This window comes from Dufourea novaeangliae, unplaced genomic scaffold, assembly GCF_001272555.1.
Source record: "Dufourea novaeangliae isolate 0120121106 unplaced genomic scaffold, ASM127255v1 scaffold56, whole genome shotgun sequence".
NCBI lineage: Eukaryota > Metazoa > Arthropoda > Insecta > Hymenoptera > Halictidae > Dufourea > Dufourea novaeangliae.
In genome coordinates, this window is record NW_015373942.1 from 3,795,441 (window position 1) to 3,817,977 (window position 22,537).

The window sequence follows — 22,537 nt, forward strand, 5'->3', positions numbered from 1 at the left end:
TCAATACAGTGCTCGTTTGTGGATGAGGTGTACCTGTCATTATTGTTATTGATCACTGTGGTAATAAATGTGGAATATCTTCGATGGCTGTCCAAGGTAGGGACCTTTGGTTGTTGGATTGTTTAGTTGACAATTGTCAATGTAACATACAGAGAAGAGCCACAGTAGTGATGTTTCGCTCTAAACAACCACTTCGCGACAAGCCATTATAATGGCGCTCGGTAGCCAGAGGATTAATCCGAACTCGATGGTAAATATTACAATAAAACAGGTGTATTTGATGCTCACAATTCAAAATCTATAAGAAAAATTTGAATTCCCACTGGTTTTAACAATTATTTTTTTCTAAGTCACGTCCATATTCTACTACTGTCCAGTACACACAATTGATTTCGAAGGATGTCAACAGAAATTCCTCAAAAAAAATATCAGGATTACGCCGAAAAACTGTGAAAAATACACCTTTTTATATCTCCAGAAACGAATCCACTACATCCTCCATCGTATATGTGCATAAACGATCGAGGAATTACCATTTATCAGATATTCCGTGCTCTCGAGTAGCGAGATACGCCGATTTCGGTTTCTATTTCATCAATATCTCGTACGTGACCGTGGCTAGCGAGGCGAGAAACTGCGATCGCTTAACATGCTCGCGAGGGAGCCCGGGTCACAGTTTTAAGGTGATTGCATTCGACCGTAAGAACCGGAGTTAGAAGCCACCGGAAATGCAGTCACGTAGCGGACCGTGTGCCGCAGCCCTGGTCCGTGGACGGAATTGCATTCCCGATTTGTTTACCTTTTTCGTGGCGTCGCGATTGAGGGTTCCCCGATAGCCTGGTTCCTGTGGACCTATGTCGGGACACGGTCACCGGACGCCAACGGATCGCGTTAAATCAAACACGAACTTCCGTCCACGTCCATCCGCCCGTCGACGGTCGCCAACCCCGGGGATCTTTCGATTTAATTACTCGGCTATCCACTGCAGGAAAAACCCAGCGACCCAGATACCGATGGAGTTAATAATCGATATTGCCTCGACACTGTAATATTCCACAGTCGGTGGAACGGGACCCGAAATGAAATTTACATACACTAACGGACGCGATGTAAATGAGATGTCTCATCTATTCGAATATCCTTTAAGATACCCGACTCGAGTTTCGGAAGCTTCTTCTTCCATAAGTCTCTCTGAGACGAACGCGCAGCGTCCCGCGGAATGGAATGTTTGTTTCGCCGGTGGGAAATACGATGAGCCTTTGATAATATTATAAACTTGTAAACGATATGTTCCAACTAAATTCTTACCTTTGAGTAGAAGCTGATGGATGTTAAGTGCTGAGTCTCAAGCTTCCTGTAGGGATTGAAAGTCACTGATGCTGCATCACACAAGTAATTTCGTTTGACTTTAATTTGGTGCATAAAATTTGTATTCTTTTATCTTGATTTGCCTGAAAGCTATCTTCGACAATTGGAAAACGTTATATAATTTCTTGGTAATATTTTTTATTATCACGGTAAGGAAGAATCAGTGAAAAAATACACACAGGTTCACGCATACAAAGCCTCTCAAGAGGAAAGACCATGAATCTAAGGCCTTACAATGTGTCCTACAGAAGTTTGGCAGCTACGGTTGTATTCCAGTATCTACTTGCTAGACTCTAACTTTTTAAAGTACAACTATTCAGTAAGAGTTGAAAGAGATGTCCCCAAAGACGTTAAAACCGATATGGAAAGGTTCGTACCCCAAGGACCTAACCTAGACCTAAGCCAAACTTCTAACACACGACCTCGGTGTGTCGTTATTGTGTTCCTATGGCATCCCACGAGTCGAAACTCGTCCAAGTTGTACGTTTGAAGTCGAACGTGTAGCGTACAAGTGTATCGACGAAAAACTTAGATGTTCTCCCAGACTTTTGGGACATCTGACCTTCAGTTGTTCGTATTATGTTCACATTAGCTAGGGAGTTAATATACCCAGTTGGTACAAATTGAGGATTATCCATACCAGCAGGCGCAATTTAGGAGAAGCTCCGTTATGAAATTCGTGAATTGGTAGGTTCCACGAATCGGAAGTCATTAATATTAGTTTCCGCAACTCGAAGAGGATTGCTTGTGCTGGGTCCCGTGAGCGGCACGTCAAGTCAGTTTCCACTGGCAGAGAATTCCTTGTGTTGAACTCCTCGGATCTTGGAGTATTTATATCAAATTCCGCGAATCCCGAATCATCGATGCCTACCTCCGAAAGTTATCCGCGTCGTACGTCTAGGTCCCAGGAAATTTAGGATAGCTGTCGCGGTGGAATCGCCCTTATCCCCGCCCTTAGATTATGCATAGATACTTTATACAGTAACGGCTGATAGTTCGATTTTTAGACGATTTTTGTTCAAATTCTGCCTACCTGACATGAACAAACCAAAAAGATTCTTAATTAAAATGGGTTGAGCTAGAACAGGTGCCAGAATCAATTAAAAATCTTTCTTTTTTAAAAATTGATAGTCAAATTTCAAATTACTTCCATTCTTTTAATTATCAACTTTTTCCTTCGTTCTGGCACCTGCCATAGAAAAATTCATCTTAATTAAGAATCTTCTTGGCTTTTCTATTTCAGGTAGGCAGAACGGTCGAAATCACGGATACCATTCTTTTTATAAGCGATTTTGTAGGAAGCCATGCAATTATGTATAAATATACCCTGAAACGTTAGCTGCAAACAGTCTTACAGTTTCTTTACAAAACAAAGTCCCAAGTGTCATATTGAAAACGGGCATCTACAGTAGATTACCCACTTAAGGGTTAATCCTTTAACGCACAGGCCCTTAAATCGTTATTTCAAAATTATGAGACTGATATATATATTATTAATCTGAAATAGAAAATAGGAATATTAAGCAGACCAGCTTTTTTCTTTTTTTTTTTGTTTTTTAATTTACTTTTGAAGAGGATACATGAATTTCTCAGCTCAAAACGTGGAAATCTACTTCACATCAATGAAACTACGGATCCTTGCTGACAAAAGTTAGATATTAACCGGCGAAAGAACACTTTGAAAACAAGTATTGCACCGTTGCAACACTGGGCGTTAAAGGGTCAAATAATAATCGAGCAATAAGGCCCAATCAAGTTCAATAGCCCACAACAATATCCCGAAGGAAAATAAATTCCACGTTAATCCTCTAATTACAATCTTACATAAACCTAACTCCAACTTCATAATCCATTACAAGAACCAAATTTCACTCGCCATATTGTAGCAGGTGGTGGAACGCGAAATACAACCCTTTAGCCGAAATCCCATTCAACGTATCCTCCTCCCATCTTCGTCTCTCGTTCAGTCCGTGACAGACGTCTGGCTAAATCCAGAAAAATCTCGCGTTCGTACGTATCAATCAACATAACTCATAGAAACACGAGCGCTCGCGCGTGAGGAAAGGAGGGGCGGGGTGGTAGTAACCTCCTTCCGTACCCTTCCCTTTCCGTCCTCTCGGAAGTAATAGATACGAAGTAGCACTAAATCACGCGGGAATGCGGGGCTGGCTCGTATCCCTGGGATTTTCAATTATCATGCACAATGGCTGAAACGCGCGGACCATGCATTCGTGGCTTTGCAGATATGTTTCCACAGCCCGCGCTGCCGACGCCGTCGGCAAGAGATGGAACACACGGCGGAGGCGAGTTTCGCTCGGCGGCTCCTTCCTCTTCGGGGAAAACCGAGTTGGGCGGGTGGGGAGGGAGGGATGGAGGGGGGCGAACCTTAGCCAAGGAGCGAACGTAACCCCGTGGGTCTGCCGCGGCAGATATATAACCGGGAATAAACTAAGGGAAGACACGCATACCGCCTCTTACATCGAGGCGAAAGGGAGACACCGGGAGAGAGAGGCGTGGAGACAGACCGAGGGGTTTATTGAAGCCGGCGTCAATTTTGAATGAAATATTGTTAATTCAAACGCCGTTGAACCGGAAGACCGCGTCCTACGGAAAGGGGCACCGCCGTGGTCGTGCATCTTGGGGACTAAGTGCTCGTTCGGAATAGTTTTGTTTTTTTTCTTTTGTTCTCGTTGATGTGAACTCCTGTTCGAGCAAATTCTACTAGTTGACGGTGTGAGTGAATTTTTAAATTGACTGCGGATTTTTTGCGTTTATCGGAAATGTGAATGTGCAACACGCAATGTAGTGGATATTTCTGGAAGGGTGAGTAGAGATTTTACTTTACTTTGGATCGAATGAAATCTGTAATAAAGGAAACAATCTGTGACGTAATTTCAAGTCGGTAAATTAATCCATAGAAATCTGTATTTACACATAAATTCGCAGTGTGGTGAGAAATAGGCTGAGGTTCTTGTGCATTTAGAGGGTATTCGATCGTCTAATATTCAGTATAGCGAAAGGTTTGGGAAAGTTTATTTAGGTTTTTTTTTTCTTTCGAACTTACTAGAACCCTTAATCGGGGTGTATACGTTTTTCTTTGCGTCCTGTTTTGAGAAATTAATCCATGCATTTCTGTAGGTCCATAAAGATCTACTGTCTAGTAATAATTAACAGATAAAAATGGGATTTTTATAAGAAGTAATAACGATGTTTATTTCAATGTTTCCAGAAATACAATAATTTATTTGTAGTTTCTTATTTGCAAATGGAATGTTATTCTTTGTTTAGTATTTTCAACGATCTGTGTCATGTGAATATCGTCACTACTTTTTATTCATGCTCTTATAAATGGTATGATAAGATAGTGACAGTTTGTTCAACGACCGATATATAATAATTAACAAATGGTTATTAAACTACATTTCTAAATAACAAATAAGTTATCATACTTGACTGTAGGAAAAGATATTAATATTGATACACCTACTGTACCTGGCAAGGATGTACAAAAAAAACTAGCAGGTATATCAATATGAATCTGAATTCGGAATATAGTCCTGACATGAAAATTTGAAAGTGTGATATACAGTCTGGTCGTCGATAATTTTTTCCCTCTCAACTTCGGGGATCGATTATATATTCGGCCAAAACTACGTGCCAGGCAAACAAATTTTTAACAGCACTTTCCTCTCATCCATCCATCCGCCTTGCATTATTTATCACGATCGATATCACGCCACCATCATTTTTCCTTTCTGCTTTGCGCTGAATGCCTTTGGATATGCTTTCGTCAGGGATACAAACCGATAGTCTACTACTTTTTGTCAAACTCGATATTTATCTATAAAGACATCGAAGACCTATACCGCTTCAACAGTGCCGATTATTCTCAAATACTCTTTGTCATTGTTCCTAACACGCAACCTTAAACAAAATGGCCAACATTGCAATTATGCATTACAAAGCATTTAAGAGTACTTTATCAACCCATCAATACCGACCAGTACGAAAATATGTCAGCTTGCAAATAATTTTTCTTCTATGATACCAAGTTTCAATATTTCTCCAACAATCATTTGAAAATCGGTTGAAAAGAAACAAATTCAGAATTAATCAGTTAACTATCTATTTTTGATGTCCCATATTATATTAAACTTATGCTGAGAATTTAATACCTTTTCGAATTCCACAGCGAAATATCGAGTATTCCATTAAAAAATAATCTTAAACTAACCTCGATGCCACGATAAAAAGTCCAGTACGATTAAAGGCAAATAGTTCACTAGGAATTTAAGAAGGGTCAAGATAAGTGACTCGACCAGCACCTCTCTTACCGTCCCGTTTCATAATGCATGACGATCACGAGCTCGCTATTGATCTTGCAGCGCGCCGTCCTGCCAATCCTCGATCGAAATATACGACGGAGGAGTGCCCGGCACCGCGAGATCTCTCGAGAGGATCTGCAGTCCTGCGCAGAGGCTTCCACGGGAACTCATGCAACAAGATACGTAAGTGGATTCTCCAGTTATTAGACGCCGGAATACGGACGTGGTCTACTATACACGGCTTATTACTCTGATACTGTAGTAAGAAGTCCTCGAAATTCCGGCACGATACGCGACTCGCGATACAAACCGCCCCCTGTATCCGCGCTCTACCGACATTACCCGCTGAACTTCCAAAATTCATGTACAGAAATTGATCGTCGAGTTCGTTGGACGTTCTCGAAGAACGTGGATTTTGAAAATATCTACTTGTGTCTCGTTTTGAAGCACCAGTGTCTTGTCTAATTTTGTTAGAGACTCGCGAATCTACAAGGTGTTTCCTAATATCCGAGAAGCATCACAGGGGTGGATTTAAGACACAAAAATAACAAACAAAGTTCGTATAGACATGTGTCCGGTTGGACCTTTAATCCGAGTTATAAACTGTTTTGTGTTGCAACTATGTTTTTCGCGTATAGACACAGCATAGTTGAATATTGGTTCTTGGATCCTGAGGTCAGACTAAATTTTGAATACTATGTATTACTCATATCGTGAATGGAGCAACGAGTATACGGACTATTAATTTACGCCTGTATTGAAGGTACAGGAGTGACTATTTGAAGCATTACCTTTAAAGATAAAGAAACACTTGTTGCAACACAGAACAGACTGTAACACGAAGACCAGGACATGTCAGACAGAGACATATCTGTATGAACCTTTTTTGTTATTTTTGTGTCTTGAGTCCACCTTTGCAATACCTCCCACATTTTAAGAAACAGCCTGTATATAATGGTGGCTTCATCATGACCTATATGTGTAAGACCTGTATATGTAACTATGTCTGTTGGATCAGAAACACGTCGAAGGACACTGACGTGTTCCCTCCCACTGTGCAGCGAAAACTTGCAGTGGTGGGGTAGTTAGTAAGTTCGATATATCTTGTCCACCAAGTATCAGATGTGCTCTTTAGAGTGGAAGTTTCTAGTGGCTCTAGTTTCCACTTTAAAACTCGCAGAAGACATAGCACAAGAAGTCATAGATGGAAGAGATACTCTAGAGAGATATTCTTATGCAAGCTAGGAACGTGTTATTGATCTGACTATTGCATGGTACAATATTCCCCTTCTTATAGTTCCTATTACTCAGGATTAGTTACGTGATTGTAAAGGACGTTGGGAAGAATTCTAGAATATTAGCTCAGTAAGAAATAGATGGCCAATCATCAATCGTATTTGCAGTATTCTAATTGGTTATAGTTTGTATAGAGGAACGTTGTCATTGACTAGATTGAAATACTATTGTAAGTTGTCGTGTGTTAGCAATTTACGCCGTATGATAGGTAATATCTGTATGATAGTAGTCATTGCATTTTAGTATATAAGCAACACATATTGCCTATCATACAGCGCAAATTATTTACACCTGACAAGTTAGAGTAGTGGTCCAACCAAGTCAATGGTCCAACCTAGGCAATGGTCCAGATCCCATATACTGCCTGTTACAATTCGTTTCAATTCCACAAACTCTGATCGTCGTCACCCTAAACAATACGATCCATTTTTACAAGGGTATTACGACCACTCTACATATTCAGACGGTTGTTTCTTTCCCGCCAGCCTAACAGTTCCATTCCTTCACACCTCAATTCTGTCCTCTCTTTCACTCCCTGACCTCCAACCACATAATATAATAAAAACGACGAGACGCTTCCAAACCTCCAAGAAAGCACAATCGGCAGACATAGAACACCTAACCCAAAAACATCACATAACGTCCATAAATTTCATTCACCGTCTTCGACAAACGCCATTAAGCCCATTCACCTAGCTCCGCGGAGTCACATTCGATAAAATGGGACTTCCATTCACAGCCATTTCCCTCGCTTCAGTTCGATCTAATAAAACGTGTTGCACCAAGGAAAAAAAGCGGACGAAGACGGCGGAGTAGGAAAAAGGCCAACTCTTTAAACTAGGAAACGCAGGATTTTATCGTTGGCTAGATGATTGGGGGGCAGATGGACGGGCGTGTAATCAGAAAACAGCTCCACCGGATCCATTGGTCATTTGTGCATCTACTCGAGACAGGGCGCGCACCTTTGCCCAGCGTTTTCATCTCGTTCGAGGCGACTCTGAAAGATGACTGGGCGACGCCATGATGTATCCCAGTTCGCATTTACGACGAGCCATGGTCTCGAATGAGAAGCTATACCAGAAAACGCCATCATCCAGCTGGGTTCGTCGCAGCGTGCGCTCGCGTACTCTAACCCCGAGACCGTTTCCCCGTATTGGTACGCGTGTTTTACAGCTACCGTGGTCCTTTCGACGATGTCGTAAACATTTAATGCCGATCGATTTGTTCATACGTGTAATAATCCCGGGACTGGCGGAAATACCGCGTCGATACCTTGTACGGATTATCCGTCTTTGACGGTTGCTACGTAGATGCACCGCGGAATTTGAATACCCTTCAGCCGGGGCCCGCTTTATTGCGGACTTTTTTCCTTCGACTTTTCCGGCTGGATGCGGCTCGATGCGTCGGTGGGCTGCATATGCCCGGCATTCAATGTCGTTCAGTTTCGTCGAAAGATTGAAAGGATCGTGTATAACGCGTACGAATCGTTTTCACTGGTTTCGGTTGAATGTGATTCGGTGGGATTATTTGTGGAGCTTGAGGATGTACGAAGGAAACTGTTGATCAGAATACATACACTGCCGTTCATAAGTATTATAATATAATCCTGTTCTGGATGAAAAAAATGCGATGCTTCGAATAAATTATATGTTTTAGGCCACTTTTATTATTTATTGGAACATACGCGTTGTACATGCAGGTTTAATATCCTTTTAACAATATTTATTTCAGAGTTTTAATAGTTTCGCAATGCCTTGTAACAATTATTGTATATTCGAGAAGTGTCCTAATATTTATAAGCGTATATGTGGACCCTAGAGCCAGAGGGTATTAAAAGGAGAACAAATCGAAGGTGCAAAAACCTTGCAACTTGCACCGTCTGGTATGAATTCAACGAAAAACAATTGGTACCATCGAACTATTGACATGGACTTAAGACAAGTCTCGATATATAGAAATGTCGAACATTGCATTAAATCCCCTATATGACGGACTTTAAACTGTTTGGCTCGGAACAAGATATGGACTTATTATCATTGTGAGACTATTATATCAAAAACTAAACGACTTAAGAACGAAATAATTTGACCATCGAAGAGACTGGAAAATTTGATACGGGAAATATGTAAGATATCATTTTTTTTTTACACCTAAAATACTATGCATGCAACTGCCTTCGAATAGAATATTCTTTGTCCAGGAGTTTCCATCGTATATTCTCAAATTTCGCAGATAATTGCATCAATCGATTTATATGAATCACCTTTCTGTGTTTCACGCGCTTCTATTCAGAATTAATTACTTTTTCGCGACAGAGGTAAATGCCAAAAAGAAATTTGAAGTGTAAAACACTTTCCGCCTTGAAAAGCGCATTAATATTACATGAGGCACTTCTCTGAACTCACAAACAAAGATGACACGAATAATATACCGATCTAATGTTACTTTCATGAATTGTCTAAGTTTCGAAAACATTAGATTGCATAGACAATGTCTCTTCTTCCGCAGTTTAAACTCTATATACCTACAGTAAAATACCTATATATATAATCTATATACCTACAAAATTATCCAAGAACAATCCTTGTAACTATAAAGCAAAGAGAATGCGCCAAAGAGAATAATAGGAAACAATCATAGAACGTAAAATGCTACTGTAAACTTCCGAATCCAACAGACCTTGTAAATACACAGCATACATTTTCAAACAGTTAAACTATTTTTACAAAATAGTCTGTTCTGAGGTGATGTTCTAAATATAAAAGTTACTTTAGAAGAACTATTAGAAGTGCTACATACAAACATTACTTTAGAAGAACTATTAGAAATTTTTTATATTTTTTTATTATTTCAGAAGAACTATTGGAAGTTCTGAATACTAAATTCTACATACAAAATGTTTCATTTCTCTAACCTAAGCAATAAAATGCTACTGAACCCCTAGAATAAAATTCTTAGTAAAACACTTTCCGCCTTGAAAAGCGCATTAATATTACATGAGCCACTTCTCTGAACTCACAAACAAAGAAATATATGTAAATATATCAAAATACGTGTCTTTGAATATGAGCTTGGACAGGAAAAAATCGATAAAATTAAAGGATGAATGATAGTGTCCGTTTGTAAAATACACATTTGATCTGCTCAAGATAAAGTCTCGAAGCACGATACTAAAATGAAATTACTATTTCACGTATTAAAAAGTGACGCTCGAAAGGAGGTTGCCCGAAAGAGCGCCTCGACGGACCGAAGGACCGTACGATTTTAATCAGATAAATGTCGAAGTGGGATCCGCAAAGAATCACGCCGGCCAGAATGGAAGTATCTCCGTCTGAAAAACGTGACAGGAAACCAACCACGGAGGAAGACTTTTCCCCGCACATATTGATCAGCGTCGGGGGCCGCGATCTGAATGGGTTACATTCCAAATCCTTTCAACCGCGATCGATATTCGCCCCGCTATCCGGAGAATCGTTCACCCGGGGACGGAACATTCGCTGGGGATACGAACGAAGGATCTAATTGTAAGATACGAAGTAGCTCGATGAATAATAGGAATTCCACCGTGAACGCGATTAATACTGTCTGCCCTCGGAAATTGAAACGTAACGTATGGTTCACGTGATTTTTATATGATATTTTAAACATTCTTGTTCCGGTGAAATAATATAAATGGAATGTGGACCATATTTCACAAGTAAATCGTGGTGATTACAACTTTACAAGACCTAATAAAAACGTAAAACGATGTGTCAACGTAACTTTCACGTAAAACGAAATTTAGCGTCCAGAATAAATGCACAGCTCAAAGGAATTAAAGGTACGTGTATTGCAGCCACTGTATTTGTCAAATACCTCGTAACAGTACTAGAATTTTTTTTCATGGAATCGAAACTATGTCCAACTATGGCTAAATTTCGTTCATTCTCCAAACATCCAATTTACCTATCATAGGAAAGAGAACAAAAAGAAAATAAATTATGTTCCTTCGAATAAATTTTATTAATCGTAACAAAACCCGTTTGGATCGACAGAATTCTACCAATGGGACAGAATTCCGCTCGTTCCGTTACAATAAAGATCTGAAGTTCTAAAGTCGATTCTCCGAACCGTCTACCAACTTCTTCATGTTCCTTGAGACTTCCGCCTGTATAAACTTTCCGTGGATATTCTTAAAAAAGAAAATGATAACCCAATATGTTTTCTTATTTCATTGGTCTTCGGCACAGACGGACGTTGCATAGTTCCCTAACACTCGCGATATAATAATAACAAAAACCATCAGATCAGACACAAAACAACTGGAACTTTCCTACTAGCGGTCATCAAATATCCCCACAATAATCACGAAATGCCTTTTCGAGTATGAAACTTCATCGTGGAAGTCTCTCGTAAAGATTGAAGCCTCAAAAAACCGGCATCCGGGATCAGAGTATCGAGGAAACGGATAGAAAGCGCGCGGGCACCGGAAATGCCCTGTCGAACAGCCGTAATTAAATACGGAAAGATTAGCAGGGCGAAGGTTCACGGAAGTCCGATATCTCCGGGATGATTCACGAGAGGGTAAATATTTATATAAAAGGAGCCACCTCCGATTTCGGTGATTTTTTAATATGTTATCACAGACATCACCCTGAGTAGTATTGTGAAGGTTTTAGTTGGGGCTCGTTGTTTGTAAAAACAGTTATTATCAAAAGAAAGTTTAGTACCGTACTCTAGTAGTATTGATAACTAAAATGCTCGATGACTTGACCTTGACATATGTTGTCAAGGTCGCCCTTCTGAGTGACCTTCAAAAAGTTTCAGTTATCAAATGTTGTTGATTAAAGAGTCATTAAGAGAGCAATGATACCTTTTTCATCAACTGCTTCAACGAACTCTGAATGACTTTTATTCTTGAACTTTGTCTGACCAACTCTGAAGCATTATACTAATCGGCGTTTAAAGACAGTTCAAGAAAAAAAGTAATTTCTTTTGATAATAACTCGCCCGAAACTATAAACAAGTTTCTATTTGAAGTGGTGTACCTGAGACAGATTTTACTTTAAAACGGGGAATTTGTATTTAGTGTGAAATGCTTCTGTTTACCTATCGCACTGAAATAGTACTTCTGATAATAACTTTTTTACAAACAGTGACCCCCAACTAAAACTTTCACAACACTATTCAGAGTGATGGCCTTGACATCATATTGAAAAATCATCGAGATCAGAAGTTGCTCCCTTATTGTAAATATTTATCCACGAGGAATCTACCGTGTCCTGTATAATCAGAAATCGTGAGATGGGATTGGCCAGCCATGGAACGACCACGACGTCGAGGAGTCATTCCGGCGGACCAAATATCACAGTCCCCATCCTGTGGGAGAGGAGAAACCCACGTGGTTCCGTTGGGCGAGATCGCCAAGAGCCGAAGTAAGTGCTGAAGGGACTTGGCTGGAGCGCACGGACGCACCCTGTGCATTATGGAACCGAAACAGACGAACGGCGGAATGTCCCCGCGCGTTCCAGTCTGACTATGGCCGTGCAACAATGTTGTCGTAGGGAGGATCCAGCAGCGTGACAGTGAATACAGAATGACCCTGTTTATCTGGAAGTGATTTAAGGGAAACATCGAACACTGGCATTCTAGTTTCAAGTCTGTTTACGAGCAGAAGTGCGCAGGAACATCCTCAGATTGTAATTAACGAATTTATCTGTTGGGAAAGTTGTGACTGTACAGCAATGAACTAGTTAACCCTCGGAAGGTTGAAGGACAAGTAGAAATAGAAGAAACGAAGGATTGTAATTGGTGTAACGGGTGAATCAAGGACAAGTAGAAATAGAAGAAATGGACGTTTGTAATTAGTAAAGCAAGGAAGATAGACGGGAAAAATGTTTTGAAGATTTGTGCGTAAAGAATACTGTGATGGTAAATGGACGAAACGAGGATATGATGAACGAGAAGTGTTTGCAATCGATGGGTATTCAATTTGATGGAAATATATAAAATAAACTAGTCTTAATTCTGCGGAAAAGTTGAATTTCGAAGCCGGTACCAGGAACTGGAAAAGGAAACGGTTTTCTTGGCAAAATAAGTTCTGTACAATGAACAAATCTAAATACTGTGAGAAATTTTTTAAGACAGATCTCAAGGAACAGGGTATAATTTTCCCGAGAATGAAAAAAGTAATTGTTAAATAGATTTATTGATCTACATAAATTCGTCTCATTAGAATTTTCAAACCACCAGAATAAGATATTTCTACGAGTTGTTACTTCAGCTCTTCTGTTAAACAATAATTGGAAGGGAAGCAGAGTTCTTGAAACTTTAAGTATGCCCCGTTTAGCATTTCCTCGTGTTCCGTGAGTTTTGATAAATCCTCTGGACGTGTTTTACTTGCCGCGCAGAAATAGAAGCTGTATGTCACGCGTGAGCAAAGAGAATGCACTGCACTCTCCCAATAAACAAATAGCTCCTTTGTAGAGTTACCTCGTAACTTCGCTAACTACCGCCTCACACGTTTATATTTACAACAGAGCAACTGTTGCCTCGCAAAGTCTTTGCAGCAATTGCCACGGTGCTTTACGCCCTCACACGTCGAACAAACGATATGCATGCACATATTGCAGAATGAGATTAATAAGACTTGAATTTCAGTGAAGAGGCATTCGAAATATTATTTACGGTCGTCGAAAAAAATTGTACAACTTTGCTATTTCTTGTCCACCAAGTATACAACAGCTTCAGTTTTTTCCTGTTAACAAGACTTTGGTCCAGAAATCTCAAAAATGTTCTACAATCATAAAACATCCTGTTGGACCTTTGCCAACATTTGGCAGTCACGCGTTCGAAAATCCAGATTTACAATCTTTCGACTGCTAGACAATTTCAGTGGCTAGGATTTTCAGTTTCAATTTCGATGCAAATCACATCTGCAATTTTAAGAAAGCACTAAAAGCAACTAACTCTAGAGTCAATGTGGGGTTGTCACACTTCTCTGAAGAAGTCTCTTGTAGGTTGAAGGGGAAATATGGGATTGCAGCGTCGATTCCGACGGAAAATAAAGAACTACGCGAGCCAATTACTTGGCAGACCTGTTTCAGTTCGCAAGCGAAAGGCAACGCGTCGTTCGTCAGCCGTTCTTGCTACTTTTTAATCTGCTTTAATTTCTAACGTTCCCGGGACCAGGCCAGGATTTATGCTTAGCTCCAGCTACCAGGACACGACGAACGTACGCGCGCGCCTATGGGGCTGTCCTGTGTTTTATAGCGGCTAATCTCGTAAAAATTCATGCAAAATAACGCTCATTTTTCATCCCCGGCTCTCTCCATTCCTCCTGTAGACCGTCTAGTAGCCGGAGGCACGTTTTCCATTGTTCGGCGACACCGGCAAATCTGCGGTCCCACTTTCACGATGCATTTGAAGCAACTTTTGGTATGAAACACAGTCGGAATATTTTATGTTAAAATAATAACGCGATCGACGTCACCAGGAGTTTATCGTTTAGCCAGGAAAAAGTATGAATGTCCTTTGTAATGTTTCAAGATGATTCAAGTAATGAATTTCACGACGGCTTTAATAATCAATGTAACTTATCGCAAGAGAAACTTTTTATTTTTTATTAACTTTTAATATTTAACATGGTTAAACGTTTCATAAGAAACATATTAGGTGGTACCGTTTGAAATTGCCGATATTTGATTGCCATATTGTTTGTTGCGCTGGTTAAACATCGTAACAGTATTATATTCCTTCATTTTCTGTGTATATAGAATATATTTTGTGATTCTGTAACTATTCCACACGAGTAAACAATGAAGTACCAAATAGTCGCAACACTCCAAAAGCGATGCCTCCGACTTCTTGTTTTTTTCCTCCAGACTGATGTCTTTCTAACATTTAGATACATCAATTACTTCGTGAGCTTTTAAATGAACACCTACATAAATGTAAAGAGCAGACACGAGCACTATAACGTCCAACAATATTTTTTTCCTATGCATACCTCTCAAATCATTATTTACTTATTCAAATTTCTTATTCTCGAATTGCATCCAAGACAAGATGTTTCCATCGACAAATGATCTCGACATTCAAAACAACCGTCGAGTTCTCTCAACACTTTCATACCGCGACACTATCTTGCAAATTAGACCGTAGCAGACGAAATTACAAAACCTTGCTACATCCACTATATTGACTATACATCCATCAATACACTGCCAGCTTCTCGAACCTCTGAGTTTTTTCAAAAAAAGGAAACTTTTCATAATCAAGCATCAATACTTACAATCCTCGAATGATTCGTACGATCAAAAATTTCCAATACAACAGTTACTATCCAATTAGAGTAAAGCTACTATATAGTAACTGGTTCCCAAATGTGTACATTTCGATCGAACAAAAGTCATCATTTCGGCCGCACAACGTACACGTATCCTTCCCTAGAAACAACAGTTCCGGATGGTGTACAATCTACTAACAATGTACAACAACGATACCAACGTGACGCATTGTTGCAGCATGCAAACGTATAAAAAGCCTCCGTGTATCGCGATTATCCGGGTGAATAGTATGTAGCACGCGCTGTTTAATCCCTGTCCAGGCGTGGACGAAATACATCGAGGATCAATTCGGGGTGAGGGATGAAGGGGGTCGACCGTCGAGTAATTTAATCTCTGCGCATACTGGGCCCAACTAAAAGCCACCCCTTGCCCACCCCCTCCCCTCGGGTCCGCCCGGAAAACGGCTAATGAACCGGCACAGATCAACTGTGTCGTCGATCAGATCGGGTCCACGATCGACCCACCGGCCGGCTTCTGGTAAAATAAGCCATGACCGCCCCCTTGCCACGGTGATCGAGTGCATTTTGCAGGGACGATTGTATCTGTTTACATTCGAACGGTGCTGCTTCGTACGGTAAACTAGCCCCGGGGGGAATCGGCACGAGAGGTCGAGCGTATAATTTCCAGTTCATGAGACGATAATAATTGATCGGGACACGACTGATCACCGTAGGCCGCGATTGAAACGGCTTTATACGCCGGATTATGGCCCGTGAATTTGCACGATACTGTTCCCCGGGCCGAATTAGGAACGGTTTACCTTGGCGTCGTCGATTCGTTGCTCATTAGCCGACGACAGAAAGCGAAAGTCGCTACGCTGGGGTTGATCGATGAGGAACACTAGGGTGGGAAAAGTTCGATGGCGATTACGGCTAAATGTACCGAGGAAGTTTTGGCTTTGTTGCGATCATCTGTCACTGAAATTTTAAGGTAATTGTACTGTTTAATTGATTACTAGGTTGAGTCGTGAATAATTTTTCTTCAAGTTTATTTCTGTTAGGGACGGTTTATCGTTAATACTAGTCTGCTATACGATTTGCTATAGTTATTAGTAGACTGCGACAGTTGATGTAAATTCACAATTTAGAATACTAATGGGCAGGAATTAAAAGTGGGTAGAACTTTATATTATGTAGCAAGGGCTTCTACTACGGTAAGAATTATACATAAGTAGTATTATTCTTTATTGAAATCTTTATTTTAACATGTTTTGCAATTTAGGAAATGGTATAAATGCATAAACATCCTCAGTGTAGTTGTTAGTGAGCAATTTAGATTTTTTTTTATTAATCATATCTTTATACGAGTTACAAATACGATATAGCGTATGGTAAAAATGAACTGAAGAAAGAAGGAATTGGTGAGGGGTCTGACTTAGTAAGGAAGAAAACGAATTCATTGGAACAAATTTTTATTCTCTTAATTCAAAACATACGTAGAATTGTATAAAATTATAATATAATAGGTTCGAGAATCTGTCTATAAAAGGGCAAAATGTTAAATATTTTGTGTACACTATAATTATAAATGAAATAATATATTCATATATTAGTTCTGTAATATAATATTTCAATTTTATACAGAGCACTTATAGTGTAATAATATTAGGTTTTTGTAAGAGCAAAAGAAGTTTTAGGAGCAATTATAACCTTAGGTTTCAACACAGCCTGAAATATAATTTCAGTATTTGCTTCGTTTGTCATTGAACTACTTGTACGAGTTATGATCTGCTTCATTGCATGTCAATTTGAGACGGTACCATTATAGACACACACTACTTAAGTGGAGTGACACGAAACTAGTCTGCCAATGGTTAGGCCGAGTTATAAAGTGCCCCAACCGCTCACGCTAGTATCTTCCTATCCAACACCAACTGTATCACTCCACTTTCCAACGCTCCTAACTTCAAGTGGCTTCCCACTATTATTCTGCAACACATCCTCAGTATGTTGCTGATTTATTGTACGACTTTGTTCATCCACAATATAACGCATAATACTTTTCTTTACTACGTTTTACCTTCATTACTTCTATGAATATTAATTACAATATGGAGCAAGTACCCGTCACATTTTCCATCGGAACATATTTCGTAAAAGGCAACGAAACATGAATTTTATTATAATAATAATTAATGAGTTTCTCAGTGTCTTTGTAACTTTGTTAAAACAACGTTTTTAACAAATTTTCTTTCAATTAGAATTGCTGTAAAATAGTACTTACATATCTGCAATTAGTCATGCATCAAATTCGAGTACAGTACCAAATAAATTTTCATTTTCTATGAATGTCTCTTGTATTTTAAACTAAGTGTATAATTTCTTATCATCAATATTTCAAAACTTACTTTTACACTTACCTAAAATCTTTGCAGGTATTTATAAAAAAAATTGCTTTAAATGATGATAACATCCTAGTTTTTTATCATCGATTAATTAAGGTGTCATTCGTAATTTACCAGTTATAATTCGTGTCCGTCGAGCTAAGGTATCCACTATAACCGGCTCACTATTTTCTCACCGTCCGACCTGATTTGCACAGGAAAAGTACACACGTTCTCGTACTCACATGACGTCCGCATATCCGAAATCCACGAATGAAAGTTGAAGACGAGCCAACTAGGTCGCTTGATCTTTCGTCCCAAAAAGTTTCCTACCAAAATAAAAGCGTAACGTTTCTACCCCTATAATGGTACTGTTCGATTCCCTGGAAGATTTGGAGTGGTATCGTTGTTCGATCAAATAAACGGTTTAACCTTTCACTAAAACACTTCAGTGTAAGGTAAATGGAAAAGCAAATGGGGATATATATTTAGCTTAAATTATATTACAATTAAGAAAGTCTCTCGAATCTAAACACGCTTTAATTTACACCGCAAGGTCAAGATTTTATGTTACCACGTCATCACATTATTATCTTCACTGTATCGTATTAATTTCTCGGTAGGAATAATTCCACTCTAACGATCATTCTGCCATGTGAAAAATATATGAGAAGCACGAGACAACGAGGGGCACAAAGAAATCGTTAGTAGCGTGAAAAGGCGACAGAACAACCATTTATATGAAACTACTCAGAGGTCTCGCTTCTGTAATTTATCAAATTTCTTCAGATCTTAAAAAGCGCCAAGTAACACTTACATTGTATCTATAAACTGACAAACATAAAAAAGACATTAGGTAAAATGGGAAAGGATGAAAATTAGGTTGTAAATGTTTATATATAAGACCTGTGAATTTATATCCTCTATCAAGGTTTTTATTGATTTTAAGATGAAGCAGCAACTCTTTATTAACCTTCATAGAAACTTTGTTGAACTCTACTAAAATGTTTAGTAGAGCTAAACTACCACCTTGTAAACATATAATGATCTGCACTTTAAACATGAATAAGGAACCAATTCATTCCCGAGGATTAGTTAAAAAGAGAATCAAAGACAAAATCATATTATAAGAATTATTGAATATTGTTACTTGCTGCAGATGTCAAAGACGAACAGTGAAGTTATTCTGAAAATTATTGGATCTAGCGACGGTACCGAGATAACGATGTCATTCACCAAAACTTTAGATCCTCGAACACCTCCGCTAATAGTGCAACAGCAGCCCCATGCGAAAATTGAGTTTCGTTCCAGCATTATGCACCGCGACACCGAACTGTACGGCCCATGAAAAAATGTTCAACGAGGATACTTTTCAACTTTTCCTCTGGTTCGCCCGTTGCGGCCCGCGGAACTTTTCTCTTCCCGCGTGAAGCTGAATTCGCGTGGTGCTCGTTCCATTTTTTACCGAACGATTCCTCGCACTCGTTTTATATGTCAACTCGCGCCATAAATTATGTCCGACCTACGGATGACTCCACTCGAACCGGAAGACACGAGTGAACGCGTTAAAAATTTTATTTAAAATTTCTCTCGTTATTTATGTCGGTCTGCTGCTTTTTATCTGTTTTTTTTTTTCGTGGATTTTACACTTCTACCAAATCTACCCTATTTGTCCGATCATTAATGACCGGTTTCACTTGTTTTAAACAATTCAGTTCACTTCCTTGGACATTGATAAAATATTCTCATGGTCTGGTTCATAACGACCTATTCCACTTACTATATGATTAACCCTCAGACGAGGATGAATGGGTTCCTTTAACCCGAATTTTCAAGAACTTCATCCAACGAAACAGATGGTCAAGTTAAGTTAGTAATTATTTTTATTAATTCAAATAAAAAGAAAGTCAATTCACTACGATATTTGTTCGAAAATACAATTTATAAGGTACACAGGAACTAAAATTCACCCACGGTATTGAAACCGTCCACCCCCGGTAGGTTAATGATACATTCTGCTTCTTTAGTTAGTAACCACATATTCTACTTACCAGACCACAAAGAATCCACTCCACTTGTTGACAGTCGAAGTCCTATTTCACTTATCTCATGATTAGCGACGTATTATATTTGCCTGACCACTGACAACCTATTCTACTGATGGGTCATCAAAAATTTATTCTACTTGTCTAACCATAAACGGTTCAAGCCACTTGTTGAGTCGAAATTCTATTCCACTTACCTCATAACTAACATACTATTCTACGTACCTAACTACTGACATTCTATTATACTAATCTGGTCATTAAAAACTTATTCTATTATCTAACTATAAACGGTCCAATCCACTTGTTGACAATCGAAGTCTTATTCCACTTATCTAATAACTAGCGACGTATTCCACTGACCTGGCCAGTGACAACCTATTCTACTAGCGTGGAAAAACTTATTCTACTTCTACTACCTTATCACAAACCATTCATTTCGTATAACATTAATGTTACTACTTAATCAAGCAGATCAAACAGTCCTCTCGAGGAATCAAAATTAATCATGTTCGTATCAGTTATAAGAAGAACCAACTAGAGCCAACTGCGTCTACCCATAGCCATTAATTAAAATTATCTCATTTCACCTTTCGATTGCTCGACACAAGATCCCAGTACCAAAGGATTCTTCAAGACGTCATCCACGATAGCGAGCCCGTCGTTCGGCGAGCACCGTGTTAATTTATTCGGTCGATTAATAACCCAGACCAATGCCGATCGCAAGACGTTATCGGGGGACAAAACCAGCCGGCAAACATTGACTTATCACCGTGCACGGTCTCATCGAGGGTTTCAGGCGGCGTGGTTATCGCGAGAGACAGTGTTCCCAGGACGTCCATTTGCAACTTGGCTGCCGAGCGAAATGGAAGTGAACGACGTGGAAAATTTACATCGCGCTTTGTGCCGCCACTTGCACAACTTCGCCAGGCTGCGCACACGTGAGCTTGTCAAGTATGGTGCGGTGTGCTCTTTGACATAAAGGCGCCCGGTTCATAATTCACCTGGGAAACTTCCTTCGGGCGGTTCGACTTAGCGATAAAGGAAAAGATGAGGAGCAGAGGTCCTGGAGGGGTGAGGAGAGAAACCCGGTTACTTCACTTTTGCGCACAGCGTGTCCTACGCCGGGAAATCCCTGTGGATTCTATTCACGGTCTTCGAGGTACAAATCGAAGCAAACATTATTCATAATGGCGGGAACAAACGTTCCACGCGCGCCACCTATTGTTCGCCCAGATGAAGCCTGCTTGGAGATGGCGTTCTCGCGCTGTGATCGAGCGATCGATGCTCCAGTGAAACCTCCAGGCTTTAGTTAATACATGAGTTGGGTTTTGACAAAAGGTCCTGAAATTGTGCTACGAGGATATAGGAATAAGAACTGAAGTATATAAATTTACTGGAGGTATTATATAAGGAGGCTATTTAACTATTGCATCAATATGTTTCTTTTGGCTCCAGGAAAAGAGGGATTATCTGTGTACCATGTTTCAAGGCTTCACAATGGTAGTCAGACGAAGCTGCGAGTATCGACTGAATGTCAATCAACCTGTACCAATCACAGAAGAAGGAAACCCCAATCAATCACAGTTAGACCTAAGTCAATCTTCATCAATTCTAGTCTTATTTACTTACTACCGGGTAACATCAGCATCATCAATAACTAGGCTGATAAATTAAATGGAATTTCCCACAGTGACCGATATAAATTTTTATAGCAAACGATAAGATACGGACATTATATCTAAAAATCCAAAACACAATTCTTTTGATTAGTCTGAGTACCATTTCATATGATTAACTTTTTTAAAGATGACAGAACGATACCATAGTTAGTGAGAGGGAAAATAATAAAGACAAATAACTGTTGCTTACCTAATTTATTTAAGAATTTACACAACCGCTTTAATTTTAGTAATTCAATATTTGAAATATTGAATATATGTAGGAACTACACTTCGGTGGCATAACTATGAAACCACCTTAAAATCTGCAATTCCTCTTATTGTGGTTAAAATAAAAACGAACCAAATATGCTGAGAATCGTGTTGAGAAATAATGTTTCTCCATAAAAGGATAGGTTATATTCCCTAGAGAAAAAAGTGGTACGTTTTCATTGTAACCAAAATACATAAGGATCAAAAATGTTAGGATGGTTTTACAGTTACGCCACGCAGTATATTGTTATGCTTGGCCATAACCTCGCGTTTGACTGGTGTCACTCGCCGACCAAAGACAGAACAATAACCTGCAGATTTAACACGTGTCGAAATTATTCTACAAACATTTACCTCGTAGACGAAGCTTTCGATTGAACTATTCCCGAGCGAAATACTCGAGAAGCAGCCGTTCGTTCCTAAATTACGCGTACTTCGGTCGCGCTGAAACCGGCGAATATCATTCCCCGGTATCCGATGGAAGATAGAGTCGCGTTCTTTACGACGTTTCTGATAGTACGTATGTGATTTATACCCGTTCCCACGGGAACGACGTGTTTCCCTCGAGGGCACGCCTTCGAATCTTCGCTCCGTTCCGCGGGCGCAGCTTACGAATTACTGTTCTCGTCGGTCTAAGGCGTAAAACGAGATATTCTATTTTCGTTTTTTTCTTCCTTTTATTTCCAATCTTTTCTCGTTCCAGGTACGTCGAGCCGAAAAGGTACTCGTCTAATAGCAGAAATATGACGGTCGTGCTGAGACGAGCCTCGAATAACCCCGCCGACGAGGAATACATGGACGTCTCTTATTACTTCCACAACGGTAAGCCGACTATTTTCGTCATCTCTCGAACAGCTTACCCGACCATACAACTTTTATCCTGTTACATTCGTGTTTCCAATAATATCCCCGTGGCTCC

The 22,537-nt window shown here is 39.7% G+C and overlaps 1 protein-coding gene across 1 annotated transcript in view; it reads left to right on the plus strand.

Annotated features, from left to right (window-relative positions):
* LOC107185845 overlaps window positions 1-22,537 on the plus strand; it is a 236,165-nt gene that overhangs the window by 197,956 nt on the left and 15,672 nt on the right. The window contains exons 10-11 of the mRNA XM_015573617.1: window positions 5,754-5,876; window positions 22,322-22,440. Coding sequence (XP_015429103.1) covers window positions 5,754-5,876; window positions 22,322-22,440 — 242 coding nt within the window. The remainder of the gene's footprint in view (window positions 1-5,753; window positions 5,877-22,321; window positions 22,441-22,537) is intronic.